Source organism: Jatropha curcas, chromosome 11 (assembly GCF_041381405.1).
Source record: "Jatropha curcas cultivar XTBG-Jc1 chromosome 11, XTBG_Jcur_1.0, whole genome shotgun sequence".
Lineage (NCBI taxonomy): Eukaryota > Viridiplantae > Streptophyta > Magnoliopsida > Malpighiales > Euphorbiaceae > Jatropha > Jatropha curcas.
Genome location: NC_143161.1, coordinates 25,614,745 through 25,634,578, shown reverse-complemented (window position 1 = coordinate 25,634,578; position 19,834 = coordinate 25,614,745). Strand labels below are relative to the sequence as shown.

The 19,834-nt window shown below is 34.2% G+C and overlaps 1 protein-coding gene across 1 annotated transcript; it reads right to left on the bottom strand.

Moving 5' to 3' along the window:
- Positions 1-3,038: 3,038 nt before the first annotated feature.
- LOC105632670 (O-Glycosyl hydrolases family 17 protein) lies at positions 3,039-7,638 on the bottom strand. The gene is made up of 2 exons (XM_012215115.4): positions 6,486-7,638; positions 3,039-4,394 (listed from the first exon to the last, which is right to left on the bottom strand). Exons 1-2 carry the CDS (start codon positions 6,818-6,820, stop codon positions 3,290-3,292), a joined length of 1,440 nt encoding a protein of 479 aa, XP_012070505.1. The 5' UTR covers positions 6,821-7,638; the 3' UTR covers positions 3,039-3,289.
- Positions 7,639-19,834: the final 12,196 nt, after the last annotated feature.

The following is a 19,834-nucleotide window of genomic DNA, read 5'->3' as shown; positions in this document are numbered from 1 at the left end:
TGTATTGAGTAGAAGTCACCGTATTATTAAAAATAAAGTGGACTTATAGAAAGATTTTAAATATTTATTTTTTATTTTTTTTAGAGATTTAACTTTATTGAGAGGACGTAATTAAGGAAACATATTAAAATGTAATAATTAATTCATTATTGCATAAATAGATTTACATCATCTTTTATTGCACATACTTCAATCCTTGCAAAAGTAAACAAAACTTAACCAAAATTAGCAAAATATAAAATGATAATGAAATTGAAAAAATTAAACTACGCAAACACCACAAACAAAGCAATGTAAAGCCTCAATATTCTTCTTTTAGCCGACAAAGTAAAATACCAAATTGAATTTTCGACCAAATTAGAAATAAATTTATAAATACTGAAAAAAAAGAAAAAAAGAATAGTGAATAAAAAAGAATCTTAAACTTTTTCTTTATATATACTGTATAAATGTCGAAAATTTTATTTTACTATATATATTATATGTAATTTTTAAAGGCTAAAACCATTAATTCTACGTCGATTTCAATTTTTTATATTTTAAATCAAAATCTGAAAAAACACACATGCAGTCTTTCTTATGGTAAATTCAGTTTAATTTGAATCATGCAACTGTAGCCATAAAAATTGCGAAGTAAATTTAAAAATCCCAAATATTATTGACATGGAAAATTCAATTTACATATCTTTTTGGAAGAAATTCTCTTGTAGGTTTTTTTGGTCTACGGTAAAACGACAATCTAAAAGAGAAATTGTAAGCATCTCATCCCCTAATGGAAAGAGGATTTTTAGTATTTTAATTTCAATTTATTCAGATGAAAAGGAAGAGAAATTTGGCAAAATTCAATTAAGAAGATGAAATACTTAGAAACAATAGAAATATAGGTTTGTTTTAGTATTTTAATATCAATTTAAATTTAAGTAGAAATGTCAACATCAAGTAATCAAAAGAGAAAAATTAAATTGCAAATAAAAATACTGAAAAGGAAATAATTAAATTTTAAAAGTTTAAAAGGTAAAATTTTCTCGAGCTAAGAAAAATAAAATTGCTGAAAATTTAGGGAGTTTTATTTTTTAAATAATGTGCCACATCGGCAACCAAGAAAAGCTCCATGATCCTTCTTTACATATATATTAAGCGTTCCAGCGCTTTACGCGGTTACGTAATATATTTGTTTTTGAGATATAAACTATGTGTGTTAAATAAATTTCTAAGAATTAAAGTACATACAATGCATAGATAATATGGTTCAAATATATCATGTGAAACTGAAAATTTTTATCTTAATTAACGAGTGAGTTATTCATATAATAAACTTGAAAGGAAAAACAACATTCATATAGTATTTACATGTTACAATTAAAATAAAAAAGTATATAATATGAAATACTGATGGAAAAATTAGTGAGAACATTTATTACCTTGGAGTAATGACTTGAAGTATAAAAAATGCATACATAAATATATAAAAACTATCATAGTATTTAAAACTCTCCCGTAAAAACTATAAATTAGAGAGAATTTTTAATGGAAAATAAAATTTTTCTTCAAAAACTTACAATTTTTTTTCTCTAATTAGTTAAATATAAGTATTCAAATCTTATGAATTCTCTCTTTCCAAAGGAAGTGTTATGTCAACGCCCAGTAAAAAATCAACGATTCTCCTTATATAATGATATAAATATATAGATTTGTGGTATTTGGGTAATTTAATAAAAATAAGTAAAAGTCATACTTCTATTATTTTCTCTCCAATTTGAAGAGATTCAGAACATATATACCTAGGTAAAATATCACTTTCTTCAATTTTCCCTACACTTTTCTGAGCTTCCTTTTTCCCAAGATATTTTCCATAATTATTTTAATTCCTTCGAAAAATACCTCCCATCCAAAGAAAGGGTTAGGGTTTGATTTGAGGGTAGACTCGTTATCTTTTTTGGTTCAAATCGGCCGAAGGCCAGCTCCATAACGGCTAAGCCGTCTCCATTGCCACTCACAATCCAATTTATCATTCACTTGCACAATGAAACCCATCTCCTCTCTTTCACTTTCTCACGCTTTATAAGCAGCCGAACACCTTCTATTTTATCCTATCATCAACAAAAATAAATAAATTTTAGGTTGACAAGCACATGGAATAGAGCTTGTGCGTTAGGAGATGGGCTTTCTTCATTGTGAGAGGCTGATATTATTATATTTTTTTTTTTAATGCATTGAACGTATATTTTTATATTATTTAATGACAGGTTAAGCAAAATTAGCTATTACTAACATTTCTTGGAACATTAAAAAGAGAAACCTTTTGTAATTTGCTTTCTCAAACTCTAGACACTAATTTAAAAGCTAAGCCATTGAACACTCGGTAATATTTAGTGTTTTAACGAAGTCAAAATACTACTTTAATTATTTATAGTTTTGAATAACGTAATTTTTTATACAATTGTCTAAAGTTTGAGAAGACCAAATATAAACATTACTCACTCTTTTCAACATTTGATATAACACCGGTCAAATAGCTGATAATTTCTATTATTTATAGCTTTTTATACTAGCACCTAGAGTTTGAGAAGACGAAATATAAACATTACTCGCTCTTTTCAACATTTGATATAACACTGGTCAAATAGCTGACAACTACTAAGACAAGTAAAAACTATTAAAAGAGCTAATTTTGTCGATTAAGCTTATAAATAGCAAGTATATAAGTTGGTAAGAAAAAGAATACACAACATATACATGCATGTCCAAAGATCTGTGGTTAAGAATCAGTTAGAGAACTCTTTCGTCTTCAACTGTGACATTGGAACTTCTTTAGAATGATAAACTTTAATGGGTCACCAATGAGAAGACTTCAATTTTGCACAATCATTATATGTATTAAACTTCTCTCCATTTCCTTTCGAGAGAGAAGTAATGAATGGTGATGGATACATAAAAAGTAGCTTCAAGCAATGCCTGGCCCCCTCAGACCATTTGACCGTGGCCGTTGTTTATTAGGTTCACTCTCAGAAGCCATATTCTTTTGCTGCCAACTACGCTGAATACAATCTATTTAAGTCTCCATTTCACAAACTGCATTTACTATAAATGCATGAAAAATGTTTCCTACAATCTAGTTCTAGAAATGAGGAATCAAATTTCAGTACTAAACATTCAAATTAAACCAAACCCTGGTTTCTGGACTGCTAAAAAAAATTGACTACAGCCATGTAATTTCTGCAATTTTCTTAGCTATCATTACAGCATATCGACGAGAAATGGTACATCTAAAATATGGGAGCCCTTGAGTTCATAGAATTGTTAGCAAAAACAGAATCAAACCTGCAGCCAAACCCAATGACTTCTGAGGGAATCCTGCACCTCCATAATATTGTTCGATCATTATCCCAAATCTACAAGTTCCAGTTGTCGGATCATTTTTGGTGATCATTGAAACGTTCTCAAACTTGCATGCAGTGTCAACCTGATTCTGTATCTGATAGTAACTGTTCAACGCATATGAAATGTTCCCCCTAGCATCCAAATTTCCACAAGATGTCCCATATCCAAGGCTTGTACAGTCAGCAAGTCCACAAGCAAAGCTGACACTTGGTGCGACATTTGGATCGTCAAGCTTGGCCGATGGCTTCATCACACACCATTTCCGCTCCAGGTAATGGACATTTTTGGCTTCAACTAAAAGTCCTGAATTTGCAGTACCAAGGTTAAGGGCGTACTTGGCTTTTCCATCATATGTAAATATCCCCCAATGGCGTTCGAAGTTCCCTGGATCAATACTCTTAGCATCTTCATCAATCAAACTAAATAAATAAGCATCAATTGGTCCAGGCCTCAATGGGGTTCCTTTCCCATCTGAAATATGTGACATAAAACCTTGGTTGAATCGTTGAGCATAAACTAAGTTAGCATTCTTATCTCCATCAGTAGGCCATCCAATCTCTCCAACAATGATAGGCAAGTTTCCAAATCCATTCTTTTGTAAGGCGGAAGCAAGAGTATCATAATTAGCATCAAACATGTTGTAATAGGATGTCCCACCATCATTTACAGGGGTTGCATTTCCATCAAAGAATGCGTACTCAACCGGAAAGTTGGGATCAATGTAGAGGCTTATGAAAGGATAGATATTCACAGTAAATGGTGATCCGCTATCACTCAAGAACTTGACAATGTTAATCATGAGATCATGGATATCAGCTCGAAAGTCACCCCCAGATGGAAGGCCAGTTGAGCTCTCATATACATCAGCATTCAGTGGTACAGTCACCTTTACTTGATTGCTCAACCCAGCCTTTATAAGCGCAGACTGAACATTCTGAAGAGCTGGAAAGGTCGATTGGATAAAGCTTCCATTGTATGTTTCCAAAAAAGGTTCATTTCCGACTGCAACATATCTATACAAAGGTAAGTTTTGTTAAGTTAATCCAATAAATAATGCAACAGCAGAGTCCTACACCTACAAACATACACTTAATCCCACATGAGAAAGGTATAGTAGAAGCTTACAAGAACCTGTACTCTTCTCTTGTAAACCCATTTAAAAAGCTATTTCATCAGAAACAATTAAATATACTTTTAAAATTATGACACATGCTTCTTGTGTCTATATACAGATAAAACAAGTTGAGAAACAACCATTTTTACACTTGCAAAAACAGTAATGATTCACAACCCTGTTTAAAAGTCAATCATGTCTAGTACACTATAAGGACTATTATTAATCATGAAAATTCTGGGAAGATTCTAGAAAAACACACAAATAGTTACATTATCTTATGTAGGAGAGCAGATATCAGCAGGCAGATAAAGCAGATGCCGATGAAGATCTCTATTGTGCTAGGTTGACTTATCAACTTGACATTATCAATATTAGGTTAATGCTAACTAAAGGACGTAATGTTAAGGACTGATCCACCATAATTCCATGAAACCTTGAACTTCAATCTCCACATCAAAAAGTTGAAAGTGTGAAAGTCATTCTATTTACTGAATGAGTTGAACTGCAAATAAAAAGACTAAAACAGTCTATGATTTCCAACAGAAAGAAATTATGAATCAAGGCTGGTGGAAGTTACCTTTATGAGGTCTATAAAAGGAACAAATTAAAAGATGACCTTATGAGAATCTAAGCAGAATTATGCATAAATTATGGAATATAGAAGCCTGAAAAAGCCACGAACTTCCCTTGTAATTCCAAATTTATATTTTTCCCAAATGAAACAAAATTGAGCATAAAGATGTACTCCAATACTATCACCCACACAACAGCCAAAGAATAGACCAAGGCATGTATGAGAATCAAGTTCCAGCAAGTACATATCGTCTCTGACCTCCTAATGCCAAATGAAACAAAATCGTGTGCGGTACATCCACGAATTTCATGATATGTTTCTCAGCTGTGAGGCATGCACATGTGCACATATGAAGGACACTTACATACACAATGCAGAATTAGCATATGTCATGCATGTCATGTCATGTTGGGAGTCATGATATGTTCCAGCCGATGTATTATAAAAATAAAGTGTCAAAGCTTCATAGCTTGTCATGGAAGAGTGACGGGGAATTGGGTAGATGAGAAAAGGGAAAATGCCATTTTTTCATGAGGATTTTTTTGAAGTATGAAATGAAGTCTATAATTAGCAATTGAATAGTGAACCATGCTTTTCCCTGTATATGTGCAACAATTTTTTGGAGTCTCCTCTGCTTGGTATTTCCCTTATGTCATTGGTGAAATTTGTTGGGGGTAAGCCATCATCAACCAGGAAACTTGTCGGTTTTGTTTTTTGATAGGGCCTTCTTGCCCTTTAAATAAACCCCCCCCCCCCCCCCCCCCCCACCACCAAAACAAAAAGAAAAAAAAAAAAAACTATCATCATAAAGTGTAGCTCATAAAACTGCTCCTTAATGATTATTAAACATGATAGCCACAACTAGCAAAATGATCATGAAACAAAGTTGGAAAAGTTCTAGTAAAATACAATGTGGAAAGTTAACAAACATTATTCCAGTTGAAGTAAAAACACCAATGCTAAACATATCAGTAACAATGAGGAAGCCAAGGTAGCGTCTACTCCCAAAAACAGGGTACAAGCATGCCCTTCTGAAAAGGAACAAACATCAAATAACCCAACAAATATCTATACAAAAAGCAGCAAGAATAAATTTGTTCGTGCCAATCAAAAAAATTCAAATTGACCATCTTCAAGCAGAACATAGCTTTGCTTGGTTAAAAAACAGCATATGAAGTGGGAGGAAAGGATAATAAACTTCACAAATTAATATCAATGCTTCCAAAAATGTAATAATATATAACGCACCAAGCAATTAAACCATTTAACCTAAACATTTCAACATAGTAGAAGTAGTTAATGAATATAACAAGTTCCAAATTATAGCCTTATGCCTTATACTAGAAACATTGTCTCGCTTCCCCTTTTTCCACCCTTAACGAAAGATCTAAAGGAACAAGACTAAAAACTGACCTGATATTGACATTATTTGTGGAGATATGTGTAGAGACATTTTTGGAAACCCATTTCTCAGCAGCCTTGACACTTGAAGCCATAGATGCGAGCAAGTCATTTGGGATTCCTACCATGACCTCAATGCCAGACTTACCCAGGGCTCTTAGGGTATCATAATCTGCATCAAAAAGCTTAACTTTTTGGATTCTATTGTCTAGCAATAGCCTCACCACAGTATCTGGAGGAAGTGGGTGGGTTGCTTGTGTACCCCAGTTAGCACCAATGCAACTCACTTCACTCGCCATTGAAAATAATACTAACATTAATGCAACAGTCGAAGAGAAAAAACCCATCGTTATTTATTTTCTTCAAATCTACTAGCCAGCTTCTACACAACACAGCAAACTGCGATTAACTAGAATCTTTAAATCAGGGTTTGCATAGATGGTTTTAAATGGGTACTAGACCTCTAACCACAGATTTATTAGTAACAGCGACAAGCAAGTACGAAGAGAATCTTTTCGGTGCTACAACCAAATATATGGAAAGAAAATCCAATCTAGATATGAAAAAAAAAAAAAAAAAAGAGATGAGGGTATGCAAATAGAGAGAAGGTTATGACTACTAGAAGAAGAAAGTTCGCTTTTACAACAAATTTTCACATAAGAAACAAAAAAGGAAGTATACCCACAGAAGACAAGGTTCCAGAAATTGCGTAAAAAAATAATGGTAAAAAAGAAAGAGTGATCTAGAAAATGAGATTAAAGAAATCTCAGAGCTGAATACAGAGTTAGAGACCAAAAACCCAGAAAAGATTCCTGAAATGGAAAAGGACAACAGAACAAAATTAGGAAATTAATTGAAACTGATGGGGAGTTACAAGTGTTCTAGATAGCAAGTCAAAAATCCAAAGAAGAACAAGGAAAAGAGAGAGAGAGAGAGAGAGATAGAGAGATAGAGATAGAGAGAAAGGGAAAGTTAAGTGAGTGAGGTAATGGAAAAAAGAAGTTAAGGATCGAGGAGTTGCGTAGGAGTAACAAGTAAGCTCAAGAATCTACAAATGACATCCAATCCAATCCACTCCAAAAAAGCTAACTCGACCTCTCTGTCTCACCCGGTACTTGGCCTACTTACAGGAGGACGTGACATGAGGTGTCGATAGAAATTGCACATTTTTTTATAAGGGAAGGTGGGCTGGCTTCGCATGCCATATTGGCATCTTTGTCACTCACACACCCCACAGTGGCAGAGCTTTGTTCGGACTGAGTTAACGGTTAACTCACGCCGTTACTTGCTTCTGCTTGTGTCTTTTGTCTGAGAGATTTGGAGATATCCATTTGTGTCTCATTAGTAAAGTGTTCCTAACTTTATTTTTATGTTTGCGGTAAGAGATAGAGATGGGCTATTATTCAATTTAAAAAAAAAAAAACAATATACAATAATTATTCCAAATTGTATTTATATATAAAGTACACGACATATTAATGAAGGGTGCTTTGAATTCTTCGGTAGGGATATATACGGTTCCTTTTATTTAGTTTGGAGGATTTGTACAACCAAATAATAACATCGGTTACCATCCCAGTTGGCGGAGAAATTCTTAAATAGACTTATTCTATCTCGTGGCACGTCTGTTTATAGATCTATCCAATAAGATATAACCACATCAGCATTTTACTTTTTTTTAAATTTATTATTTATTAATTCTTTCAAATTTTTTTTGTTTGGTCAGTGATAAGAAAAGTAGCTGTATTTGTGAGAAATTTTTAGGTAGATTTAATCTACCACGTCAACTATAGACTCATCTAATAAAATACAGCTACATCAGCATTTAGCTTTTTTTTTTTCTGTATACATCAGTAACTTCTAGACCAATACAACTACCTTTTTTTATCTCTAGCCAAATTGAAACGTGAAAGAATTAATAATGAATAAGTTTTTCTAAAAGTAAAATACTGATGTGGCTGTATTTTATTATGTGAGTCTATACCCTGACGTGGTAGACTGAGTCTACCTAAGAATTTCTCCAGTGGTGACCTACTGGTAAAGATATTGATCATTCACCTGTTTGATTCAGGTTCGATCCTGTCTAAACATTGATTCTGCTGCTTTAAGCCGACTCTACTGTCGTGGGCTGACGACTGTAATCCTACAATCCTATAGAAAAAGAGGGCAACGCGTCTTCTATCAGTACTCGGAGATTAGTGTGCCTTATAGAGTGTCTTCTGATCGGTGGCCCTAGCCACACCTAAAAATCCCCTATGTTTTTTTAAAAAATAATAACAATAGCGGTTGGTAAAACTATGAAAAGTATTTAATTCAAGTAAATCAATAAATGTGTTTAAAACTTTACACAATTTGAAAATTACTCGTTCTTAGAGGACATTGATTGAGATATAAGTTCCCTCTTTTTAATACTCAATAATAATAATAATAATATTCCTTCCGTCTCATAATTGTCTTAATTTGATTTATATTAAAAAAATTTAGTCAATATAGTTAAATTATAATTTTTGCTTTTTTTTTTCTAATATACCCTTATGTTAGTATCCATAAAAATTAAATGTTCCATATCAAATTGTTCATGAAATTATTAAAAAAAAAAAAATTGATTAAATTGAATTTTATTGGAAGATTAAAAGTTGATATCATAATTTTGCTTATATTGAGATTTAATTATTCACAATGTAGTAGTTTGACTATTATATTTATTGATAAGGAATCATATTAAATAAAAGTGAAATAGTAAATTTTAAATATTATTTACTTCTAAAATAGGACAACAATTTGGGACATGTGAAGAAGGAAAATAAAGCAAAAATTATGGAATAGAGGGATTAATAACAAGGCTCTCTACGTAAATTCTCTCTTGTACTTTTTTACGAAAAATTTTGTAATATTTTAACTTTTATTTTGACACATTGAACAATCCAAATATAAGATTAAACCTATTGAATATTTTATTTGACCAATTAATTGTCATAACGTGTAAAATTGGATAAATTTAACACTTATTGGATAATTAAAATTTAAAATTATTATTCTAAAATTTTTATAAACCACATATCAAATAAATACTTTGCATATTAAAATAAAAAATCTTAAAAATTGTTATTTTTCGTTTTAAAAAAAATATATAATCATTAAAAAAGTAAGATTTAAAGCGTTATAAAATCAATTTTAAATTTTAGAGTATTTGCAAAATTTTTTTTATTAAAATTAAGAGGTTAAATTATGTATTTATTGCTAATAATAATAAGGTTTGACTTGTATATTTTCTTTCTCCACATTTAAAGCCATAATGATTTAATATAGAAGTTGATGAATCTCAAATCCAGTAATTTTTTTATTTCAAATCAATTTAAATTTCACAAATGCCCTATCCCATTAAGGACAAACGTTTCGGCAATAGAAATTACAAAGTTAACACAATCTGATAACCTTAAAAATACATGTCCACGTCTATGACGACCTCACACATTCCAGAAAGATTTACTAAAACGACACACCAATCATAGTAGATTTTGAACCGGATGGTTAAAGTCCTGCGTGCTCATCTCCACACTGAATAAAAAACTAGGCTTCTTCTACATTATACGAGTCATCTTCCAGGATGATCTTTTTACTTTTTTTAGGCCCCAATAATAGAATTTTAGAACCACTACGCCGCATAATTGTAATTTGCAAACCCCACCTTCCACTCACATGCTACTATACAATATTAATATCCCTGACCAAGATTTTTCAGATTCGGTTCAGTATTTGATCCAATAAAGACGAAAAGTCAAGGGTTTGAGAGTCAACCAAGATGAATCTATATCGAACTGATATTTAAATTTATGAGTAAAGTATTTTAAATTTTTTTTATCAGTCGCCTTAATATTATTATTATTATTATTATTATTAATCAATAATAATAAAAGGGACAAAACTCATCAAACTTAGAGGATAATCCAATACGTCCATAACCTACTTCAGATTGACAAGAACAAAGTTAAATCCCAGCTATGAAAGGACATACACATCAACTCCATTCTTTGCTAAATCATGTGCAAAATTATTGTCATTTTTGGAAACATGGGCAAATTGAACCTGATAAGTTGAGCCAGAATATGATCAAACTTGTTAAATTTTCCCTATCATTTCTAAACTTTTGAAGGATTCAAGACAAAGCATTTTCTGAATCATATTTCACAATTAACGGACAATCCAATTGTCAAAATAAATCTCAATACTTGAAAATATAGCAAGAAGTTCTGCTTCATTGGAGTCTAGGATCCCAACAGAATGGAAGAAAATACATTCAATCAAGCCATGAGTGTCTTTTAATACACCTCCAACACCAACTGAACCCGGTTTACCTAGAGAACAATCATCAGTGTTCAACTTCAGTCATTCTGCAAGCCTTTACTAAACTCGACATTGTCCAAACTAACATGGATAAAAAGAGTTTCAAATTTGCCACATAAATCGAATCTAGCATGAACTTTGATGAAATTAATCTTTTTAATAACATTTGTTGCCTAACAATCTCTTTCTCTATCTACCCAGTGGATAACCATAGGTGGTTGTAGCGGCACTTTATCTTTTTCATCAAAGAAACCAATCACAGACCTTAACCCGCCATTGAAGAAGAGCTGACCAAACTAGTCAGACCTGTGGCTTGATTAAGAATACTAGACTTTTAAAACATGTTGTCTTTACTATCCGATCCTCCTATTCCCACCAAAGATTTCAAAACCAAAACCTGAAACCTGATCCCCATCAGCCGTACACTTCTCTTAAATTGATGAACTTCTCCTTAAAATCCTCTCCAAATTACTTGATTCGCAAAGAAAGTGGTGGTTTTGGCTACCTTTTGCGGTCATTAAAGGTGTTAGATTGAGAGTTTATTAGATCTGATAAGAACATATTATTAATCTGTACCGAGCAAACCAAACAACTGAACAACATAAGAGTCGAGCAACTAATTAAGATTGAATAGTGCCCAAATTCATTTGAATAAGAGTAACGCTCAATCAATAGAGTCATTAAAAGTCATCAATCACTAAGATTCTTGCATAGCATTCATAACCAAGATTCTTACCATTAATGTACATAAGTCAGTTACAATTTGAGATGTATTATAAATAATTGTATGAAAACCTAAAAAAGGGCATCTGATCATCAAACAAGTAACTATACACATACTTCCTAAGAACCCCTTAAGTTTACTTTTATCAAATTAGTGCAGTGAGCATGGAACACACCTTAGTTTAACATTCAAAATCTTACAATCTTTCTTTCATCAAGGCATAATGGCATCTCATGATTCCCCAAACCTGCATGATGGAACCTAGAATCAAACTTTAAATTCAAATCTTGTGATTCCTCCCTAAGGTTCAATCCCTAGTGTTATATCGTCTGCATTTGATCCACCTCCAATGATGGACCCACAAGTTGCAAAAGCTTTGACAGAAACATACAATAAGTTTGCCTCTATCTTAGAAAGGTTCATGCATTCTCAACCCTCATCCCAACCTTCCCAATGACATAATTATTCCTTTCGGAATGAGGGACAAGTTGTCCTAGAGGAAGAAGAAGAACACACAAATCTTCCAAAAAGAATTGAATCCTCTTGGAGGACAAATACTACTCATGGAAGGGGTGCATAGTATACATCTGGAAGGACAGATGATGAGAATTTCTGAACAAGAATCCGAGAAATCTTGAAGGAATACAAAGTAGCTGGAGATAACAGTGACTATGGGGTCACCGTTGTCACTTAAAATATTGGATGTATCATTTCTATCTAAGTTTAAGATGCCCAACTTCTAGGCCTATGATGGAACAAGATCCCAAAAGTCATCTTGTCAACTTCAGAACAATTATGCACATCCAAATGACTACAAATGCTTTATTGTGCCGAGCATTCTCGGTAACTTTGAAGGGACCAGCTCAATAGTGGTACCAAATGCTCAAGAAAGGCTCAATTTCATCATTTGCTCACATTGCTTCAACTTTCAAAGCACGGTTCATCACGTGCATACCGAGCAAAAAGATTTCCTCTGATTTGATCAATTTAGAGAGAGATGATGGTGAATCACTCAAAGAATATCTCAGCAAATTTCAAAAGTTGGCCATGCAAAATGAAGATTTGAATGCAGAAGTGGCAATCAACACCATAATAAAGAATTGTAAGTATAGAAAATTATTTGATTCAATTAATATTGATCCACCACTTTCTTTTCCAGAACTCATGTCCCAAGCAAATAATTATGCTCGGCTGGATGAAGCATGGAAGTAATAGCAATAGTTATAGACAAAAGTTTCGAAGGAGAAGAAGAAAAAGGAATCTAGCAGAAGGAGGTCGCCTCCTCGGTTCAGCAGACCCTATTTTTCTCGGACCAATTATACTTCCAAAACTTCATATTCCCGAGCAAGGGAGAATGAGGAGCAATAATTTACACCTTTGACAAGGAGCCAAACCTATATTCTTGATTGGATCCAAAGGCACGATGAAGCAGTTCATGTCACCTACCCAAGGAGAATGAGGGAAGAATCCTTTGTTTATAGAGATAAGAGCAAGTATTGTGATTTCCATAGAGATGTGGGGCATGATACAGAACTTTGTTGGCAATTAAAAAAAGAGATTGAAAAACTAATACAACATGGTGTCCTTAAGAATTTTGTGTAGGGACGAACAAAAACTTCCACTGGAGAAAAGAAGGAAGAGAAATCGTAAGCAAAAATAAAAACAGTGGGAGTGATCAATATGACCTTTGGTGGACCAACAGGGGAAGATAATAACACAGCAAGAAAGCGTCATGCGAGGGAAATCTATTCAATTCTTGATAGGATTCCAACAAAATAGCCCTGATCATCTTCACAGAGGAAGATGGTGCTTGGGTATAGCATCCACATGCAGACGCCTTGGTTGTGCAAGCGATCATCGAGAATTATCGAGTCAAGCGCATATTGTGGATGATGGCAGTGCTGTGAATTTACTAACCTTTGAAGTTTTTAAAGCTTTACAATTGGATATTGATAAATTAAAATCTATTTGTACACCTCTAGTTGGACTTGCAGGAAAACAGGTTCAAGTTGAAGGTTCCAATGAAGTCTTAATGGAATTAGGTGTTGAGGAGTGTACAAAGAAGTTCCGAGCAGAGTTCGTGGTTGTGGACATTCCATTCCCCTACAATGCCAAGGTGACCTCTGCTATATGATCTAAATGCTTGTACATCAAATAAAATTCTAACCTTAAAATTTCTTGTTAATGACAAATTTATTGTAGTAAGGGGAGATCAAAGGACTAATAGAGAAACTTATATGGTTGCTTTGAAAAGGTCGCACCATTCATTGCCCACCTTGATTACTGAGCAATAAAAGGAGGAGAAGCAAATTTCAAAAGAAAGTGTAGAAACCTTTGATATCCCACGAGACCGAACAGAACTGAATCCAGAACTAGAGACAGCTCCAGTTCAATTGGAGTTAGAAGAAAGAAAGAAAATAAAAGTGGGGACGAGCACCACTTGGGTAATGTTACAAAATCTTTTGTTAGTTCTGAAAAATCATAAAAATGATTTCGTGTGGTAGACTAGCGACATAATAGGAATAAATCCAATGGTAATCAGCCATAAGCTCAATATTGACCCAATTATTAAACTTATAAAACAAAAGAAAAGAAACATGCACCCGAGCGGCAAAAAATAATAGCTGCAAAGGTGGATAAGTTAATCAAAGTAGGATTTTTTCAGGAAGTTTTATATCCAACTTGGCTTGCTAATGTTCTTCTTGTTCCAAAGCCAAATGGCTAGTGGCGATTATGTGTGGACTTTTACAGATTTGAATACAGCATGCCCAAAAGACTCATATCCTCTCATGAACATTGACCAACCAACTAGTGGATTCTATAGCTGGATATGAGATGTACAGCTTTATGGATATAACTGCAGGATATCATCAAATTAAGATGAATAAAGAAGATGAGGAAAAAACAACCTTCAAAACATATAGGGGTACTTATTGTTATAGAGTAATGCCTTTCGATCTTAAAAATGCTGGAGCGACATATCAAAGATTAGTGAAAAAAATGTTCAAGGACTTGATTGGAAATTCAGTTGAAGTTTATGTCGATGATATGATAGTTAAAAGCAAAAAAGCCGAGCAACATGCATTTGACTTAGGGCGAGCACTCGACATAAATCCTAATAGATGTGTTATTGGTGTCACTGTATGTAAATTCCTGGGTTTCATGATATCTCAAAGAGGAATTGAGTTAAATCCTTAGAAAATAAAAGCAATGCTGGACATGCAACCTCCAAAGACAATCAATGATGTTCAGAAACTAAATGGGCGGATTACGGCTTTCGGGCGATTTGTATCTTGCTCGGCTAAAAGATGTCTTCCATTTTACAAAACCTTAAAAAATATAAAAGACTTTGAATGGACAGATGAATGTCAAAAAGCATTTGAAGAGTTAAAAGCATTCCTTGCGTCACTACCACTTCTTAGCAGGCCAAAGACAGGTGAACCCTTGTACTTATACCTCTTTGTAGCAGAAGAGACGGTAGCTTCAATTTTGATTAGAGAAGAAGGAACTGAAAAATTTCCCATTTATTATGTAAGTAAAGTGTTAACGGGGGTAGAGGTAAGATATTCCTATCTAGAAAAATTAGCATACACTATGCTAATAACCTCTACAAAATTAAGGCACTACTTCCAAGCACACACAATTTATGTTCAGACTAACTATCCCTTGAAAAAATGTATTACAAAAGAGTTGAAACTTCAGGGCGAATGGTAGAGTGGTTTATAAGACTTGGGGAGTTTGACATTCAATATATACCTCAAGAAACCTTAAAAGCACAAGCACCCTCGGACTTTATTCTAGAATTAATAGGGAACTCAGTAAAAGAAGAACAACAATTTGCACAGAAGTAGTGCTGGCAACTATTTAAGGATGGAGCAGCAAATTAAGCAGGAGCAGGAGCAAGAATCGTTATTACAAGGGCTTAGTAAAATCAAACTTCAATATGCTGTGCAGTTAAACTTTAAAGAGACCAACAATGTTGCTGAGTATGACGCATTAATAACTGGCATCGAGTTAGCACCGAAGGTGAGACCAAAACGATTATCAATGTATTATGACTCGCAATTAGTAGTCAATCAATTGACAGGAAAATTCAAAGTCAAAGAATTAGCTCTCATGAAGTATAAAGCTTTAGTAATCAATTGCTATCACAATTAGAAAAGTGGGAAATACATCAGATTCCTCGAGCAAAGAATGTTGAAGCAAACAAACTAGCAAAAATGGCAGCCTTAAAAATTGAATGGACAAACAGTGCAATAGCCTTGGAGATCCAGCAACAGACAAGCATTGATCAAGAATTTACTCTTATGGTAGACAACTATAAGGATGGATGAAGCCAATTATGGAATATTTGGATCAAGGAATTCTTCTTGCAGATAAAGAAGAAGCGATTAAAATTTCAAGAAAGGTAGTTAATTATGCCTATGAATGGTCAACACTATACAAGAGATCAAAAGTTCATCCATAGGCAAAATGCCTGAATGAAGAAGAGGCTGAATATGTTGTTATAGAAGCGCATGAAGGATTATATGGAACACATGAAGGGGCTTATGCACTTATTAGAAAAATTACACTGTTCAGTTATTACTGGCCAACCATGAAGAAGGATGTGAAGCAAAAAGTCCAAACATGCCAGTAATGCCTAAAGCATAGTAGGGTACCTCGACAACCTGCAGCTTAGCTACAGCCTTTAGGAGGGGCATGGCCATTTGCGCAATGGGGGATTGACATTCTTGGCCCATTCCCAAGGACAGTTGGGCAGAAAAAATTTGTATTGGTGGCAATATATCACTTTACAAAGTGGGTAGAGGTAGAATCATTGTCCAACAATAACATCGAGCAAAGTGATATCTTTCTTTCAAAAAATAATATAATCTTTCGATATGGAGTGCCAAATAGTATAGTTACGGACAATGGGAAGTAGTTCGACTCATTACACTTTCGCAACTTTTGCTCTAATTGGAAGATCAAGTTACATTTCACATCAGTGGCTCATCACAAACAAATAGCTTGACAGAAGTTACTAATCAAATTCTTTTGCAGGGACTAAAAAAGAGATTGGATGAAGAAAATGTGAATTGGGCGAGCGAATTGAATAGTGTGCTATAGGCATACTCAACAACTTTAAGAAAGTCTACAGGAGAAGCTCCACTCTCTCTAGTTTATGGAACGGAAGCGGTCATCCCAATAGAAATTGGAACACCTTGTGTGAGAACTATGCACTACAATGCAACAACAAATGAAGAAAAATTAAGAATTACATTGGACCAGCTAGAAGAATGAAGAGATCAAGTCAATATTGGAGCTGAAGCATGCAAACTGAGAATGATGAGATTCTACAACAAAAGAGTAAAAACCAGAGGTTTTCAAGTGGGAGACTTGGTCCTTAAAAAACAGAAATCAGAAGAGGATTTGCAAGAGTGAGCAAATTAGTTCCAAACTGTGAGAGAGCATATGAAGTAATACAAAAAATAGGCTCGAGCACCTACAAAATAAAAATAGTTAATGGCGAAGAACTGCCCCGAACATGGAATGCAGAAAATCTGCAAAAATATTATGTATGAATAAGAGGAATTAAAGGATAAGCAGATTTTTTTCACCTAAGTGTTAGGATCTTTAAGAAATTGGGTGTAAAAAGGGTAGCTCATGGATGGGAACTGAGGGAATAGAATGATCATAACAAATAGGTTTTTTTAGGACTTCTCTCAAAGAAATAAAAGAAGGTTTATTGTATGATTTTCTCATTCTCCATTAAAAAAAAAAAAAAGCAAAATAGGAAACTACTCTACAAATAATGCACATAATAATACATCACGAACCTAAGAAAGCTTAGGATAGAAATGAGTTAGAGAACTGAATATTTAAAGCCCAAACAAAAAGAATTCTTCATTCAAACAAAATATGTAAATACAAGATAAAAAAAAGAAGAAGAAGAAAAAAAATCCTCAACTTATGGGAGCAGTACAGTTGGATGGATCATCTATTTGATCCTAATCAACTTGCTCGCCATCCACCTGGTCCTAATTAACTTGTTCACCATTCACCATTTACTTGGTCTTCATTGACTTGCTCAAAAGGTAGATCTTGAGGGTCTTCATGAGGAACAATGACAGGAATCTCAGAAATAAAGTCAAAATCTTCATCAGTATACTGAGCTTTGAGAGCAGAAATGACTCGGTCTTGAAAGCCATCAAGTGTGTCCATAATATTATTCAGAGCATCGTTCGCCTCCTTTTGAGCGATTGCCAAATCATTTTTTAGCTGATCACACTGAACCTTCATCTTAACCTTTTCTTGCTCGGTAGATAATTTGGCTTACTCTACCTCAGTCTTTTCTTTCTCTAACTGAATATTTCTCGAGCTAGTGATCAATGCCTCGTCTGCAACTTTCTTGTATTCATTGTTAAGAAGGTTCACTAGCTCCTTCAAAGCACACATCTCTTTACTGTGAGTTGTAGCACTTTTATCCAACATCTCTTTGGCGGTCTCCACTAGGTGAATTACCTCATTCTTAGATACTTCAAGTTTAGCATAGTGACTGCGGAGGTCACGAACTCTCTTCCTCATAATGACAACTTGATGAACAAGCTATTACACTAAAATGAAAGTCAATAATAGAAAAGATGTCGAGATAGCAAGAGAAACAGCGAGAGTATAGTACTTATAGAAAATAGGCTATAGTTCATGTTATCAAAGATAGCACTTTCTTCCATGGAATCAACATAATTCCAATCTTGGGAAAGAAGTGATAACCAGGCCAAGTCCCTACTCACTGGACTTTGAGAATAGGATATTGAGACTCCATGAATAGCCTTGATGTATCCTTCTACATCTGGCCAAGCAGGTTTTGGCCAAGCAGCCTCTTCAGAAGTCTCTATTCGGGATCTTTTTTTCTTCCTAGCAAGAGGAATGTCATCTTCAACTGAAAGATGAATAACTTCAACTTCTGAAGGAGTTGCAAATAGGATAGAAAGATTAGCAGCATTGTCTGGGTCCCTGGCTCAGGAAGCCTGGTGTCCTCTAAAGTGACTATATCAGTTGGAGTCACAATAGAGGGAGTACCTCTGGTTGGTGCAAGAGATGTTTTTGCATTTTCCTTGTCCTCATCTCTTAGCACGAGTCCAGCTTCTTTCTTTTTTTCTTGAGCAAAAGCTTTGCTCTTCCTCCTCTTCCTCAAGCTTTTTAGCAAAATCTCCACCAGCCATATCTGCCGAACAATGAAAAATGTTAAAAGTCAGTTTAGGACTGCACAAAGGGAAATCCAATTATATACCTTTTTGATTTATTTTTCTTTGGCATTTTCTTGAGCGCGTTGAAGGGTATTCCAATGCAAGGAGATCTAGAGGGTGAAGAGGTCTATTAGCGTATTCAGCAAGGACATCTATACTTGATTTCTCTCCCTGAGTCAATAACCCATCTTCCGAAAAGATGGAACAGTTTGGGACCAATAGGTGTTCACCCCAAAATCTTTCAAACTTCTCACTATAAAAAAATTTTCTTTCCATCTCCCTTTTATGGATCCGGTCATTCCCTCAAAAACACTGAGACCACCTCGAGTAGACAAATGGGGGTGATCTTCTTTTGTGCGATTTATTAAAGAGTATAGAGTCAGAGGATATATATTCATATGTGTGTATTTATCTTTATCTGTTACTGTTGTTAAAGTTGTTTACTTGTAATTATCCCTTATACTCTTGTACCCTATATAAATACCTCATACTCTATCAATGACAGACATATTTACGATTCCAAAAATATTTTCTCTCATTAAGTTTCACATGGTATCAGAGCCAACCCAAACCTAAACCTAATATTTTTTTTCTTTTCTTTTTGTTTCTTGTCTCATCTCGTAGCCATGTCTATTGTTCCATCCACAAATCCAAATACTCCAATCACTATCTCTACTCATTCCTTTGCTGTTAAATTCACCTCCAAGAATTATTTGGCATGGAATGTGACATTGGACTTGGAAAAGCGATCCCAAGAGACCAGGTAGAGCAAAACTCTTGGTTAGCTTCTAGGATGACAGACTAGCTATGGGTAGATGAATGCGGGATACAAGAATGAATCGAATCATATATCGAAAGAGGAAAAACTAATCATCAGAGGTGCCTTTTAGTGGAATGGCTTAGAGAGTTGGAAGAACTCCAGGGTTAAGCGTGCTTACTTAACGGAAATTCTAAGATGGGTGATCACTTGGGAAGTTTCCCATTTCTCCTATGGAATAAAATTATTTGTGTCTTGTCAATCTCGTATAGGATGGAATTGGGTTGATCCAAAGTGGACAATTCCT